Source organism: Mustela nivalis (genome assembly GCF_964662115.1).
Source record: "Mustela nivalis genome assembly, chromosome: 16".
NCBI lineage: Eukaryota > Metazoa > Chordata > Mammalia > Carnivora > Mustelidae > Mustela > Mustela nivalis.
In genome coordinates, this window is record NC_139035.1 from 35,042,796 (window position 1) to 35,057,699 (window position 14,904).

The 14,904-nt window shown below is 50.8% G+C and overlaps 1 protein-coding gene and 1 long non-coding RNA gene across 12 annotated transcripts in view; one reads left to right on the top strand and one right to left on the bottom strand.

Annotated features, from left to right (window-relative positions):
* LAMB3 (laminin subunit beta 3) overlaps window positions 1-14,904 on the bottom strand; it is a 171,173-nt gene that overhangs the window by 15,930 nt on the left and 140,339 nt on the right. For all 11 annotated transcript variants that reach the window (XM_082701793.1, XM_082701789.1, XM_082701794.1 and 8 more), the window contains 5 exons: window positions 8,603-8,717; window positions 8,011-8,084; window positions 4,105-4,296; window positions 2,700-2,763; window positions 2,200-2,396 (listed from right to left, as the gene is read on the bottom strand). In XM_082701793.1, the coding sequence (XP_082557919.1) occupies window positions 2,200-2,396; window positions 2,700-2,763; window positions 4,105-4,296; window positions 8,011-8,084; window positions 8,603-8,717 (642 nt within the window). The remainder of the gene's footprint in view (window positions 1-2,199; window positions 2,397-2,699; window positions 2,764-4,104; window positions 4,297-8,010; window positions 8,085-8,602; window positions 8,718-14,904) is intronic.
* LOC309849563 lies at window positions 12,870-14,030 on the top strand. The gene is made up of 2 exons (XR_014303757.1): window positions 12,870-13,400; window positions 13,739-14,030. It is a non-coding gene; the product is annotated as an uncharacterized lncRNA (long non-coding RNA).

Consider the following 14,904-nt stretch of genomic DNA (forward strand, 5'->3'; position numbering starts at 1 on the left):
TGTGTGGCTGTGTGTGTGTGTGTGCACACATGTGTACATGCATGTGCCTGCCCTTGTACTCTAGCTAGGCTTTTTAAAGCTCATTCCTGGGGCACCTGGATAGTGCAGTCAGTTGAGCCTCTGACTCTTGGTTTCAGCTCAGGTCCCGATCTCAAGGTCGTGGGATCAGCTCCACATTGGGCTCCAGGCGGCGTCTGCCTGGGAATCTCTCCCCTTCTCCCTCTGCCCCTCCCCCTGTGCTCGCTCTCTCTCTCTCTCTCTCAAATAAATACATCTTTAAAAAATAACTAAACAAAAGCTCATTCCTTGCCTTTGGACGTCCCCCTGATGCCTACCTAGTCCAAAGCAGCACCTGGAAGGTGCCCAGACACCCTTATTGGCAAACTCTGATTCCAGAACTTTGTGGGCCCTCTGGAGATTGATGTTCTAACAATCTTTGACCACGGCTGCTTGGATAATGGGTCTGTTATGATCAATTGTTACTAGACTCATTAAGATGTAAAGACAGAATAGCTATTACGTGCTCACTGTCTTCTGAATTAAGGGACGCCTGGGTGGCTCAGTTGGTTAAGCAGCTGCCTTCAGCTCAGGTCATGATCCCGGCGTCCTGGGATCGAGTCCCACATCGGGCTCCTTGCTCCATGGGGAGCCTGCTTCTCCCTCTGACTCTGCCTGCCACTCTGTCTGCCTGTGCTCGCTCTCTCTCTCTCTCTCTGACTAAATAAATTAAAATAATAATAATAATAAATAAATAAAAATAATTAATCACGGCAAAGCTTCACCCTTTAAAAAAAAAAAAGTAAAAAAAAAAAAAAAAGAAAAAAGAAATGAATTAAGCCCGACACCCTCAGCCTGGCAGGCAGGACTTGAATGGCGTCTGCCCCAACGTCACTTCCCCTTGGAACTGCAGGGCCAAGCTGCACCTCCCGCTGTACCCCACGCAAGCCATGTCTCCCCACCTCTTGGCCTTTCCTGATGTTTTTCTTCCCGCCCGGAATTCCCTTCTTCCTCCCCTCACCAGCGAGATCCTGCCGGCTGGGAGGGCACCTTCTCCACCGGGCCTCCCTGGTTCCTCCACTTCCATGGATCTCAACCCTGGATGTAACTCCAGTCATGGGGGAAGCTTTTTTAAAAAATACCATGGCCAGGCCCAATTCAGATCCACAGCTCAGGGACAAGGCCCAGACATTGGAACGCTTTAAAGCAGTGATTCAAGGGATGGGGGTGCAGCCAGATTCCAGAGCCCCTGGGGCTGGGCGTGCCCCGCCCCTCCTCCTGCAGCCCCCGGAACACTGCTTTCCTCATCCGTCAGCACTGAGTCCTCTGCCGCCTGTGTTCTGCTCCTTCATCTCCAGGCCCTAACGGATGACACGTTCCTGGAGCTGGTCCCCTTCTGACCTCCTCTGCAGCCCTGGGCAGGGGCTGGCCCAGCTGTGGGAAGGATGAAGCTGCCCAGGGCCCCCAGCACCTGTGTTGCCCTCGCAGGCCATTTTACCATGACTGCCTTGTGCCCCTCTACCCCCAGGGCAAATGAGCTCTCGAGATTAACTGAAGAACGAAGAACCGATGCTCCAGAAAAGCGAAACGACAGTTTCCTCCGCCTCGGAGCCCAAGGTTCTCTCCCCTCTCTTAATGGTTCTCACATTTCCTTTCCTAGCAAAAGCACCAGGGTTGCTGGTGAAGCTAGAGCTTCCCTTCCCATCTCCGCCGCATCTGAGTCAGCGGCTCTGGGGTAGACTGAGCAAGATGGGAGATTCTCTTCTCTCACCCAGCCCCGGACCTCGCCACTAGGTGGGACTAGATTCCCCAGATCAGTGCCTCTCCACTCTGGCAGCGCTGAGAATCCCCTGGAAGCTTTAAAAAAACAATTTAAAAAAAAATGGAATATCTAAGGACAGAGCTCCCCAGGAAATTATAGCGTGTAGCCGGGACTGAGCAGCATCACCTTAAGCTCCCCGCAAGACCCACAGATGTGCTTACAGGTGACTGAAAATCAAGTCGTCCCAAGCCAGACGGAAAGCTTTGGAAGGGCTACAAATCTCTGCTCTTTGAAGGAATCATTACTTAGACTCCACTCTCACTAAAATGTTAAAGACCCACATCTTAAATTGAGCGCCCTCCCCTCTTTTATAGGGGCCCCCAGAATGTCCGCTGTGGTCTGGCTCTCTCCCCTCAGCCCTTCCCACCAGAGGCTGTCACCTGCTCTGCAGCGGAGGGGCCAGCAGAGGCTCCGCTGGGCTGAGGGGCGCAGCGGTCGGCGTGGCCGTGGCAGAAGCAGCTGCCTAGCAGACGCAGCTGGGACACGGCGTAGTAGGCGCTGGGGGGGTAGTAGCCTCTCTGGGGCACAGGGGCCAGCCTGGTGAAGTTGACTCTCAAGTTGGTGATCTCCCCCAGCTCTGAGAGGGGGCAAACAGTAAGCAGGAGGGGGTTGGGCAAGGGAAAGGAAAGAAAGGAAGTTAGAAGCACAATCAAGTCTCCTAGGGCAGGATGAATAAGGAAAGGAATTCTGATTTCACCACCCCATCCGCTCAATGGAATAAACCGGGTAAGTATTACATCCAACCATGTGACAGAAATAAGAAAGACCAGGGAATTTCTGCCATCCAAGTTCCAACTGACCAACCGTTTCAAGTCCCAAGTTTCAAGTTTTGCTCCCTACCCATAGTCCCACCACAAGCAGGAGGAGTAATCACACTGACCTTGAATTTTTTGACTGTGAGTGGCTGGAATCCCAGAGGCTAAATCCATAATGTTAAGTTGAACCTACAGAGAAAGGGGGAGGGAAGATCTGGGGAAGAGGTAAACTTGGGATACCCCAAGCTCAGAGGAAGGCTACCTTCCCACCAATACTCCATCCCTGTCTCATGGCTCAAAGATCCTTCTCGCCTGGAACCCTGAACAGACCATGGATATGAGGCCTGCCGAGCACCCTGAGGGAGTGAGATGGTCACTGGGCCCTAAATGTGTGTGTGTGTGTGTGTGTGTGTGTGTGTGTGTGTGTGTCTGTGTGTGTGTGTGTGTGTGTGTGCATGCACACAAGTGTAGATAACTTCTCTCCACTGAGAAAAAGGGATATCCCAAGAATTTCCTGATTTCCTTGGGTCAGAAATAATAGTAAGATGTACAGTGTACACATGAGGGTTTAGGGGATACTAATTTTGCAAACACCTCGGATGAATGAGAAGGCCCAGGGCCCAAGGATTCATGGATGTGGTCACCACCGCTCTCCAGACAACCCCGATTTCCACGATGCTTTCCCTTTTTCATAAAAACAGCTCATTTTGTGGGACTCCAGAGTCTTTATGACAGCCCTCCACAAATCGGGAAAAAGTCCTGTGTTCCGCTCTGGAGTCTAGGGAATGTGGTTAGTTAACCTGAGTGTGGGCTGCGCTGTAACTCAGGAGGCACCATCCACAGGGAGCTGAGCACTGGGTGCAGGGAGAGAGCCTGAACCAGAGAAGGGAGGTCAGAACCTGCAGCCTCCCTCAGGGGCTGGGGAGGGGAAAGGCAGCTAGGCAAGAATCCTACCCCAGGTGCGAGGCGTCAGGGAGAGAGTTCTGAGCTGCTTCTACAGGCAAGTTCTCTGTTTCTCTCTCGGGGCTTAAGTTCCAGTGACCCGGACCTATGGCTTGTACCTGAATTTTCCCAAGGGCCAGATGGAGGGGTTAAACTGAGAAAGCGCCTTCCTCTGTTCAGCCCTATCCAGGTGAAATCAGAGCTCGAACTCAATTTGTGTAATTTGCTCACCTGAATCTAAACTAACCATCTCAAAGTCCTCCCACTGCAGCAGAAGGGATTTTACCCTTTCCACGATGGGCTGTGCCAAGGAGCCGGGGGCAGCGGCTAAGGAAGAGGGCAGGGTTGGGTGACGCAGTGCCCTCGACATGTTTTTAAATATTGCTCCTGAGCACCAAAGGGGACAAACAGCAAATATTCTGGGAGTGGCCAGGGAGCACAGGAGACAGCAAGGTGCCCTGAGGGGCCGTCTCTTCTCCGGGGGCTGGGGGACTGTGGGAGTAACGTGGTGGCAAGGACCCCCCCCCCCGCACCCCGCCACACACACACACAACCATGTGCCTCTTTTTCAGAGTCCTCTCTACCTACCTTCCCCCCATCCGGGCGCCCGCTGGGCCTCTGGGGCAGGGACTGGCACCGGACATCGTGCCAGCTCTGGGGCTGGCCCTGGCGGACCCGGGGGAAGGCGGAGGTGCAGTCAGCTGCCAGGTACTGGTACACCTTCCAGGTGTTTCCGAAGTCCGAGGAGCGCTCGATCAGCATCCCAGCGGGCATGGGCCCCTGCGGAGACAAAGACCAGGTAAGGGGCCTTGTGGACTGGCCGGAAGGGGCCACCAGAGAGACACATCACCAAAACGGGCAGGGAAATGCACAGGTGGTTCCCCCGAAAGAATCACAGTGAGGGAAGGAGAAGGGGCGCGGGAGGAGCAAGTGGGCTTCAGGGTTTCCGGGTCCAATTCTCCTGACAAACACTGGCCCCCTCTGATTTCCCCCATGGGAACCGTGGACACCAAGAGAAAGGTGATCTACACTCCACAAGAATGCGATCCTTGCTCAGCCCACCACCCAGCGGTCAGGCCAGAAAATTATCCCACAGCCAAACGTCTGGGCCCTCCAACCCTCTCTACCCACCTCAACTGACAGGGTATCCTAGCTGACTGTCTGACCCCCGCGCCCCCCATCCCGGGTCTGCATTACGTAAAGATGAAGGACAAGCCTCTCAACAAGACGCATGGGGTCCTTCCTCCCCCGGGGGAGACCACCCATGTCTGGGGCTCTCAATGCTGTCTCTACCCTGATGGCTCCCAGGTTCGGAAACCCAGTCTCCAAACACATCCCACACCAGGCCCTGTCTCCAGCTTCACCGCCCATCCCCCTCACCTCTCTCCCGCAGGTGCCCCCCGACCTCCCTGGTGGTCGCACCCACCGCCACACACCACAAGGATGGCGTCACCCCTCTGAGAAAAAACCTAGACCAGCTTCCCACTGCTCTCGTTTCTCTAGCTTTATTGAGAGAGTATTGACATATATGTAAGTTTCAGAGGCACAGTGTGATGATTTGCCCCATGTACGTACCGCAGAGTGATTATTGTCATAGTTACACATCCATCCCCTCTCGTAATTCCCAATTTCTGTGTGTGGTGGTAACATGTAAGATTTCCAGTTTTCTAAGACACTGTTCAGGACAGTCCCCACGCTATACACTAGATCTCCAGGACTTACTCAAGTTATAGCTGGCAGTTCGTACCCTTTGACCAACATCTCCCCATCTCCTGCCTCTGGCACCTACCCTTCTAGTCTCTGTTTGTGTGGGTTCAGTTTCTTTAGATCCCACATATAAGTTTGTCTTTCTTTGACTTATTTCTCTAAGCGGGATACCCTCAAAGTCCACATATGTTGCCACAAAAGCCAGGATTTCCTTCTTTTTTATAGTTGACTATCCCATTGTGGACAGACGTATGGACAGGGCTTACATTTTCTTTGTCCGTTCATCAAAATGAACACTTAGCTTGTTTCCATGTCTCGGGCTGTGAATGGTGTGACAATAAACAGGAGGGTACAGATATCTCCTCGAGACAGGGATTTCATTTCCTTCTGGCATATACCCAGGTGGAATTGTCAGATTATAGGTTTGTGGAGGAACCTCTGTACTATTTCATTATTTTCATTGGTGGCTACATCAATTTACATTCCCACCCACAGTACGCAAGGGCTCCTTTTTCCCCACATCCTCACCAACACATACTTGTGTCTTTTGGATCGTAGCCATTCCAACAAGGATGTGACAGACCCATGCCATTTTGATTTGCATTTTTCTGATGATTACTGCTGTTGAGCATCTTTTCATCGGCCTACTGGCCATCGGTATGTCTTCTTGGGCGAGATGTCTATTCAAGTCCCCTGCCCATTCTCGAATAAGTCTGAACTCCTGACCAGGTCCTGTGCTATGTGGGCCTGTCTCCCCAGCAAACCTCAGGCCCTTTGCACCTCCACCTTTCCAAGCCCTCAGCTGCACCACACTCCTTCCCTCCTCAGAGACTTCGTTCAGGTTGCTTCTTCTGCCTGGAATGCTCTTCCCCCTTGTGGGCTCCTTCTCATTTTCTGTTCTCAGCTTAAGTGTCGCCTCCTCCCAAGATTTTTCGTACCGATCTAGCACACATTCTTCGGCCCACACTCTGCCCACCTTACCCCATTCCAGCATTTTGTTTGTTTCCTTCATAAATGTCACCACAATTTGCAATCATCTGGCTTGCTGCTTCTGATTCCTCTCCCCCTAGACCAGGGTTTCCCAGCCTTTGGCTCTGTTAAGATTTGGAGCTGGCTAAATCCTGTGGGGCCGTCCCAATCATCACAGGACAATTAGCAGCAATCCTGACCTATACACAGGAGGTAGCATACCCATAGTTGTGACAACCAAGAATATTTCCAGAAATTGCCAAATACCTTGTTTGAGAGCCACTACAGTAAATCACAGGTCCCCCTGTCTGTCTTGCTCCAGGGGCACCCCAACATCTGGCACACACAAGGCACTCAGTCATTCATTGAATGAAGGCACGAAGATTTAGTCTACTTCCCTCCTCCCCATTAATGTCTGTAAACTCATCTCTCACCAGCCTGCAGCTTCCCACGTCCCTACTTCTCACCACCATATACACATTTCCCCCTCCAGACCCTATATATGCGTTCCTTTGACCAAGCCCACCCCCCTACCATTACATACCTTCTTGCCTCTTGCCTCTCCCCTCCAAGCCTTTGCACTTTATGGGTGGTCCTCTTTTGCCAAGAATAAACTTTGCCCTTTGCCTGACTATCAGTGTCCTACAATGGCTCACCTTTTCCTGGGCATTCTGCGACTCCCCCCCCGCCCACCAAAGACAGACCAAGTTGGACACCCCTCTGTGTTCCCAGCCCCATTTCCTACCAACATCAGAGCACCTGTCATACCTCCTCATCAGTCCTGTCTTCCCAATATAAACTAGAGCAATGTGAGAACCATGACTTAGCTTTGTTCATCTTTCCACCCCAGGCATCTGTCCCCCGACCTAACATACAACCAGTGCTAGTATATGTGTAGCAAGAACGGACAAGTAAATGAATGAGTAATGCACACAGTGTAACTAACAATATCCATCCAGATGAATGCTGCCCTTCAAAGGTGTCCCCTTTAGACACGGCATTTATTCAAGTGATACTGTCATTTCTCAAAATACTTTTGACCTTTTCTTGAAGAGAGGATCTCAGTGCTAACTTTCGGAGCCAAGGAAGAAATCAGATCGTATCGCTTTTTATGCACAGCTCATTTTAGCTCCTGAAAATGATATCACCCTTCGTGCTCACCCAATCTTATTAACTGAGCTTGATCCTTAAATATTTGACTATTTCTGGAGAAAGAATAAAATCAAATCTTCTCAAAAAAAGGCAGGGGGGGGGTGTGGCTATGACAAATGAACAAAAATGTTCCCTCCCAAAGGAATATCTCAGGAGGCTGGTCTAAAAGCAGATTCCAAAAGTTACTCTGAGATGTGACAGCAGTGAATGGCCCATCAAGGGTGCTGCTCCAAAGCACATCTTTCATAAGGATAGGCCAGTCACTGGCTGTTTGTTAAACTCAATCTCATCAGCAAAAGCATTAAACATATCAAGAATATATGTATACGACGGCATGATAACTGACCAGGCGCAGTGGAACTTGTACTTGGCGAGCTGAATGAATCAGATGGGCTGAGGATGGAGGATACAGAGAGAGAACAGACCCATAACCACGGCATGGCCAGGACAGGGGGCCTGGAGGTGCCACTGTGCTCCCAACAGTGGGCCTCTTCTGTCACCTCGACCCAGACTCAGGGTTAAGTGTCCCCTCAGTGTGGAGAAGTGGAGCCCACCTCCTCATCACCCAAGCCTGGGGAGACAAGGACACTGTGCTCTCCCTAAGCCCAAGCCCACATGCCCCCGGGTTCCCCCTCTTCTACCCACTGCCATCCCCAGAAAGCAAACCTTAAAATCCATCATGATGTCTTGAAGCTGGAACCTCCTGTCCAGGTCCAACTGCAGAGAGACAGGGTTCACATCTGGAAGGACCGAAAGTAGAACCTTTAGACTAGAGAAATTCTACCTTCCCAGCCCAAAAAAGGCTCTGGACTCTACTAGCTCTGGGAAGTCAGAAATGCTAACATCCATCCTCTGGTTTCCCTCTCGAGAGGAGCGGCACCAACGTGCTTCTCCCTGTATTTCCTACTCAAGATCCCACCTGTCCTTGGCCAGATTTCCTTCCCATCATCTCTTGATGACCCTAACACACTAAAGGATTTCAATGTGTCTATTCTACAAGCTCAACTCCTACAACAAGCTCGCTGCAACTAAGTAGGGGGAAATAAAGGCATTCTTCACTCTTCTTACCCTTTCCTCAACTTCTAGCAACTTCTTCTACCTACAACATCAGAGAGGCAGAAGGTCTGTCAACCACGCATGTCCTACCGCCATAAGAAATGCCTGGGACACCCAAAAGGGCTCCCGGGTACCCCCCAACCACCTCCCACACTGTGGGACCTCCCACAAGTTTAGGCCCCTGGAGGTGGCCAGAGCTCACCATTCTGTGACTGCCACCAGCGCATGGGGCCAGAGGACGAAACCACATTCTCCACTCGGTGACCGTTGTAATTATGAGGCAACCTAGAGTCACACTTGCAGCATTTCATCTGCCACTGTGGGAGAGGGAGTCGACAGAGTCTTGTAAGAGGGGTCCAGGCAGGATTCCCCCCCTGCATCCTGAGAGCCTAGAACTTCTCCTATGTAAAAATCCTACCCCTAGGGATCCACTGGTTTCATTCACACCATTGGAAGGATTAGCATCTTAAAACAAGGCTACTGGTCATCTTTGAATATAATTCTTTTGTGTTCCTCCTAACATATAGATAAGTGAATAATGAATAGGCATTATTGCCAGGAAAAAGGTGTTGGGTGGCAGAAAAACACTGGTACCGAACATTGCCTCAAAGAGAAACTTGAGGGGTGCCTGGGCCTCGGTGTCTTAGTTAAGAATCTGACTCTTGGGGCACGTGGGTGGCTCAGTGGGTTAAAGCCTCTGCCTCCGGCTCAGGTCATGATCTCAGGGTCCTGGGATCAAGCCCTGCATCAGCCTCTCTGCTCAGCAGGGACCCTGTTTCCTCCTCTCTCTCTCTGCCTGCCTCTCTGCCTACTTGTGATCTGTCTGTCAAATAAATAAATAAAATCTTTAAAAAAAAAAAAAAAAAAGAATCTGACCCTTGGTTTTAGCTCAGGTCATGATCTCAGGGTTGTGAGATCAAGTCCCACATCAGGCTCCATACTCAGCACAGAGTCTGCTTGGGAGTCTCTCTCTCCCTCTCCTTCTGCCCCTCCCCTCGCTTGCACTCGCTCTCTAAACAAACAAACAAATGAATGAATAAACAAAATCTTTTAAAAAAGAGAAACTTGAAAAGGGTATCAAGAGCCAAAAGAAGAAAAGATGAGGAACTCACTTTAGTTTAGCATCTGCTGTATGCTAGGAAAACGTTAGAGAGCTTTGTATCTCATCTCACCTCATCCTGGCTACTCCAGGGTAAACTGAGGTTCTGAGCACCAAGGAGATGGGGCACAGAGAAAAAAAAGACAAGGGAATTTGGGGTTCCAGTTCTAGCTCTGTGTTACTCCATTTTCTAGGCTCAGTTTTCTCCTCTGTAGATTGAGTGGAGGTTGGATGAGAGTCATTCATTCAAACATTCAACAAATATTTGTGGAGTGTGTACTATGTGCCAGGCCCTGTTCTGGGCTCCGGAGTTATAACAGAGAACAAAATAAAGACCTTCCCCTTAGGGTGTCAACATTACATTAACATCTGGATGATCTCAAAGGCCTTCCAGCCCCAATGTCTGTGACTTGAGGACGCTTCCCAGGTTTGGCATTCCCTATCCCCAGGAAAGAATCTGAGGGTTCCCCACCAAATGAAGCTTTGTGGTTAAGCAGTTCCAAGGCCAGGAATGCATAGGACAGAGGAAATCTGCAGCCCTGAGGCTGATAGCAAGGGTCCCTTCATGAAGATCAAGGCCAGGGTAGGTAGCCGAAAAGGAAACAACCTCACTGGGGAGCTTCCCACAAAACCACAGCTCCCCTGGCCTGCCCAAGCCCTGGAGTGAGACAAGAGACAGAGCTGAACCCCATGGGCCCCACACCAGGCAGAGATCCCCAAGCAAAAGAACAGTGCCCAAGTACACGGCCCGTGTTCTCTTAGTTTGTATGTGTGTGTGCCCACAGCGCCCCCAGGGACAGCATGACCTTGCCTCAGCTCCCCCATGCAACACAAACAAATTCTGTTTTCTCTGAGTTACCATGCTACCAGGTCTTGTGCCCAGAGTAAAGAACACTGTTCAGAGGGCTCCACAGTCCCCCGCAAGTAGAAGCCTGGACAAGAACCTCACTGGCCCGCGGCTCCTTCGGGGTGGGGACAACTGTACTCCAAATACCCAAGCCCCTGCCTCCCTCTAAGGCTTCCACTCACCAGAACCAGGGGAGAGCTCTGGCCTCGCCAAGGCCTTCCAGCTCCTGAACCTCTGCCCTGTCCCAGGAAGGTGATGAGCCAGTAAGGCTGACGTCTTAGAAAGGATAGTGTCTGCGGAACTGATTAACAGACAGGTTTGTCCCAAAGGCATTGAGTTGGTATGCTGAGCCTGAGCCTGGGGTGATGGAAACTCCTTGCCCAACACCCATCGTGCCTCTCCACGGCTGACAAAGCTTGGGGCAGTGCAGAAGCAGGAGCAGAATCCACACTCCTGGCCATTGGAGCCTCTGCTTCCCACCTGACTTTCCAGCTTTCACCTCCAAAATAAGAGAATCGTCACCCTTCCTGCTGCTTGGAGGTTTCCTCATCATGTCCCAAAGTGCTTTATTAAACAATAATTGTATGATATTTAATGTTCAAATAATGGCCAGCACATGTGCCCTGTAAGGAACGCTCGCTTCCTCCCTTCCCTTCTACGGTCTCTCCCTCCCCTGCACTGTTCCTCTCTCTGCCTCTCCCTCCTGCTCACTGCCCCTCCCACCCTGCTCATCCATTCTTTGCCCTGCTACATTTTTATTCTTAGTACATATCTCCACTTGAAATACCATGCGTTTATTGTCTATGTATTTGCTTATATTATCTGTTTACTGTCTGCCACAAAAGTAGACTCCACGACGGCTTCCTTTCCTGTATCTTCCGTGCTTAGGAAAGTCCCTTGCACAGAGTAGGCCCTTAATACTTATTGAATGAATAGCAAATACTCAGTAAGTGCTAACATTTTAATTAGCCCTCCACGTTTTCTTCCTGCAGGCAGGGAGTTTAAAAGGAGGGATGGGGGAGAGAGGTAACAAAACAGCAACAGGACGGGACAGAGAGCCCATTATGGGCCAGGTACTGCACTAGGAATTTGAATATGAAAACCTATTTAAGCCTCCCAACAGCCCTATGTGGTAAGGAATATTATTCCCATTTTATATATGTGAACTCAGATCAAAAAGATGGGGCTCAAAAGGGTAGTGACTCTTCTACGGACTGACAGCCACGTCAGCGCCAGCACCAACCCACACTAGAGAGGGTCCCTTACCACCTCCCCCTTCTCTCTCCCTCTCTCCCCCTCCCTCTCCCTCCCTCTGTGTCATCCTCTCACTTGTGCTAGGAAACCAGGTGGGTGCACAGACATCACAGGAAGCACAGTGAAGGGTGACAATGTCTGTCTCACTCAAAGGGCTTGGCCTGACCCCACTGCTGACCATGGGGGAGCCTGAGGTGAAGAGAGCACATTGGGAAAAAAGCTGGCTTCTCAGGCTGACCCAGCTCAGTTAACAGAAACTGTGGATGTGTCAGTGCTGGAATAAATACCTGAGCACATAAAATAATCCTTTCTGGGCAAGAGAAGCCTTTTGCTGGAATCTGACTCTCCTCCAGATTCCTATTTTGGTCCCTGGCAGGGAGCGTGCCCTTCTCCCCACTCTGCACAGCCTCTCGGGGGCAAACTTTTCCACTGCCAGCCTCTGTATGCACTCAGCACATGTCCCGCCGAGAGACAAGGGCCAGCTGCCTTCCGGCCGCCTGTCACCAGAGCTCTCTCCCCAGCTCTGCTGGGACCTGATCCCGGCCTGTTCCCTGGCCAAGACAGCACCAGAAACAAGGCTCTTTCTTTCCTCAGGCCTGGGGCACCGGACCTAGAACGCCTCAACCTGGAACTGGAAATGACCTTGATGGTCCCCAAAGGATGAAATATTATGTAACTATTAAAAAGACTGCTCACAGAAAGCCTTTCATTACTTGGGGAAAATGCTGACATTCTAGTATTTTATGAAGAACAAAGAAAGGATGAGCATAAACATGTATCTGTCATGTTCTCAAATACGTAAATTGAAAGGAACAGAAAGTGTTTGGAAGGAAACACCCCAAAAGATTAGGTTGAACCATATGAAATGGTTGCTATTCAGCCAATGTGACCTACAAAAATGACCGCCACAAGCAGCTGACCCTAATATCTCTGGGTAATAGGATAACAGGGAGCTTTTTTTCCTTATTCTTTAATAATATTCAACTTCAATACCATGGATATATACTCACTTTTATACTCAGGAAAATAGACATCATTACAAAGTAAAGAAAACTAAAAAATGTCCACATGGGCTTTTCACCCTGCCTCTGGCTCAGGCTTCCCAGTGAGCCCAGGGGTGCCCCACGCCCGCCCCACCTTCCTTCCACGTGCGCAGGCACTGATGGACGATAAGATGCCCTCGTGGGCTTAAAACCTACGTGCTGCTTATCATAGAAACACAGCTGAAGGAGGGATTTACTGCCATCCTTAGAGACAGGCTGGGGACAGGTATTTTAAGTGGCTCTGCTTGTCAGCCAGCCAGCTGGCTGGAGACCTGAGGCAGAGAGGCTATGGCAGGCGCCCACGGGAAGACAAGCTGCTTTCTCTTTCTCTCTGGGCCTCAGTTTCCCTTTCTATTCATTCTTGTTTGCCTGCGTGAGAATGTGTATCAATGCGTGTGCGGGACTCTCCACACGAGGCTCTTCCCCTCCCGTGGGCTTCGTGCCTCCATCCTTCCCAGAGGTGGAAGCCCTCGGCGGCAGCAGGCCCCGTCTCTGGGGTCCACTGGCCAACGGTTCTCCCAGCCGTGCTACCTCAGAGACGCAGCCTTATTATCAATTCAGCCTGTCAGGCCTCCAGCCAGTTTGGCTCCTACTTGCTCTCCATCTGGAAAGGCTGGGCCTCTTCCCTTATCCTGGAGCCTTCTAGAAGCTCAGCAGTCTGGCCGGAAGACGAACCCTCCCAGAGAGCTGGGGGAGGGCAAAGAAGAGAGCGAGAGCCAGCAGGAACCTGAATCACAGTGGAAATCGGTGGGAAAAGGTAGGTAAAAGCGAATCGAAGCTCTGCCTTTGCAGAATACGGAGCTAACTCGAGAGGGAAGTGGAAACAGCCTCTGGTTTTCACGGCCCAGCTCCCTCCCATGAGCAAGCCAGAGACTGTGTCTATCTAAGGAGATAGCATCAGGGTCATGGCCACCAGCCAGGGCCTAAAGAAAGGAAGCCAGGACCAAAAAAAAAAAAAAAAAAAAAAATCCAGCTGCCTGCAAGAAAAGGCATTCTCTCCATTTCAGCTTCCTCCCTGGTAATATGCAGGCGTGGCATAAGATAATGAAGTTCTTTCTTGCTCTAACACGCTATTCGAATTCTCCCCTACTCCAGCTTATCTGCTTAGAAGTTTAAAACACTCCGAACAAGAATGCAAAGGAAGGAAGAAAAAAACCCAAAAGGACATTACCCAGATGCCGTACTGGAAAATCACGCCTCTCAGCTAAGTGAGCAGAAGAAGGACCCCTTACGGCCCTTGGTCAGCAAGACCTCCATTGGTCCCCACTGGGATTCACAAGCCTCAGCCCTTCTAGATCAGTGGATATTGGCGGCGAAGGTCAAAAGTCGGGTTCCGCTGGGGTGCTGAGGAGGAAAGCCCCAGGGCTATCAGGCACTTTCAACTTCATCTTCTCTCTCTCTTTTTTTTTTTTTTTTAAGATTTTATTTATTTATTTGACAGGCAGAGATCACAAGTAGGCAGAGAGGCAGGCAGAGAAAGAGGAAGGGAAGCAGGCTCCCGCAGCGCAGAAAGCCCAACGCGGGGCTCGATCCCAGGACCCTGGCATCACGACCTGAGCAGAAGGCAGAGACTTTAACCCACTGAGACACCCAGGTGTCCCTCATCTTCTGTCTTGTCATGAAGTGACACCTTCACCAAAGGCTTCACTCCGTGCTGCCCTCCCGCATCCAGACTAAGCTCAGGAGGCTGACTGTGAAGCTGGTCGGAGACGATGGGCACCACACACCCAGAAATGACACTGCACCAGGCTCTCTCCCGGGCACTGCGCATACATTATCTCATTGCCTCCTCCCCAAATCTCTGAGGTCGGTATCTTCCATGAAAATATGCAGATACTCATTTGACAGATAGGAAAGCAAGTCTTAGAGAGGTTAAGAAACGTGTCCAAGTCCATAAAGCTGGGAAGAGACAAAGCAGGGATTTCTGTCCCAGGATGTCTGCAGCTAAACCTTCTTGGCCAGTTCTAATTCAAGGGACACAGAGGTCACTTGGCAGCCCCTGGAAGAGACCGGAGCTGGTTGTCAGGATGCCCCTCCCTTCTTCTCTGGGAAGGACAGCCTCCGCCCCAGCCTGGACCTCTCCAGAAACAGAGATATTTCCCTAGACCTGAGTGCAGAGAATGGCTTTGCTTGTCTGGACCCCTGCAGGCTCTGCCTGTGACAATGGTTCCTACAGCTCCCAAGGACAAAGAAGCAAAGAAGGTCTGCAAAATGTTGCCAGGACTTCTGGAGACCTGAACCCCAAAAGCAATGGGCCAGCA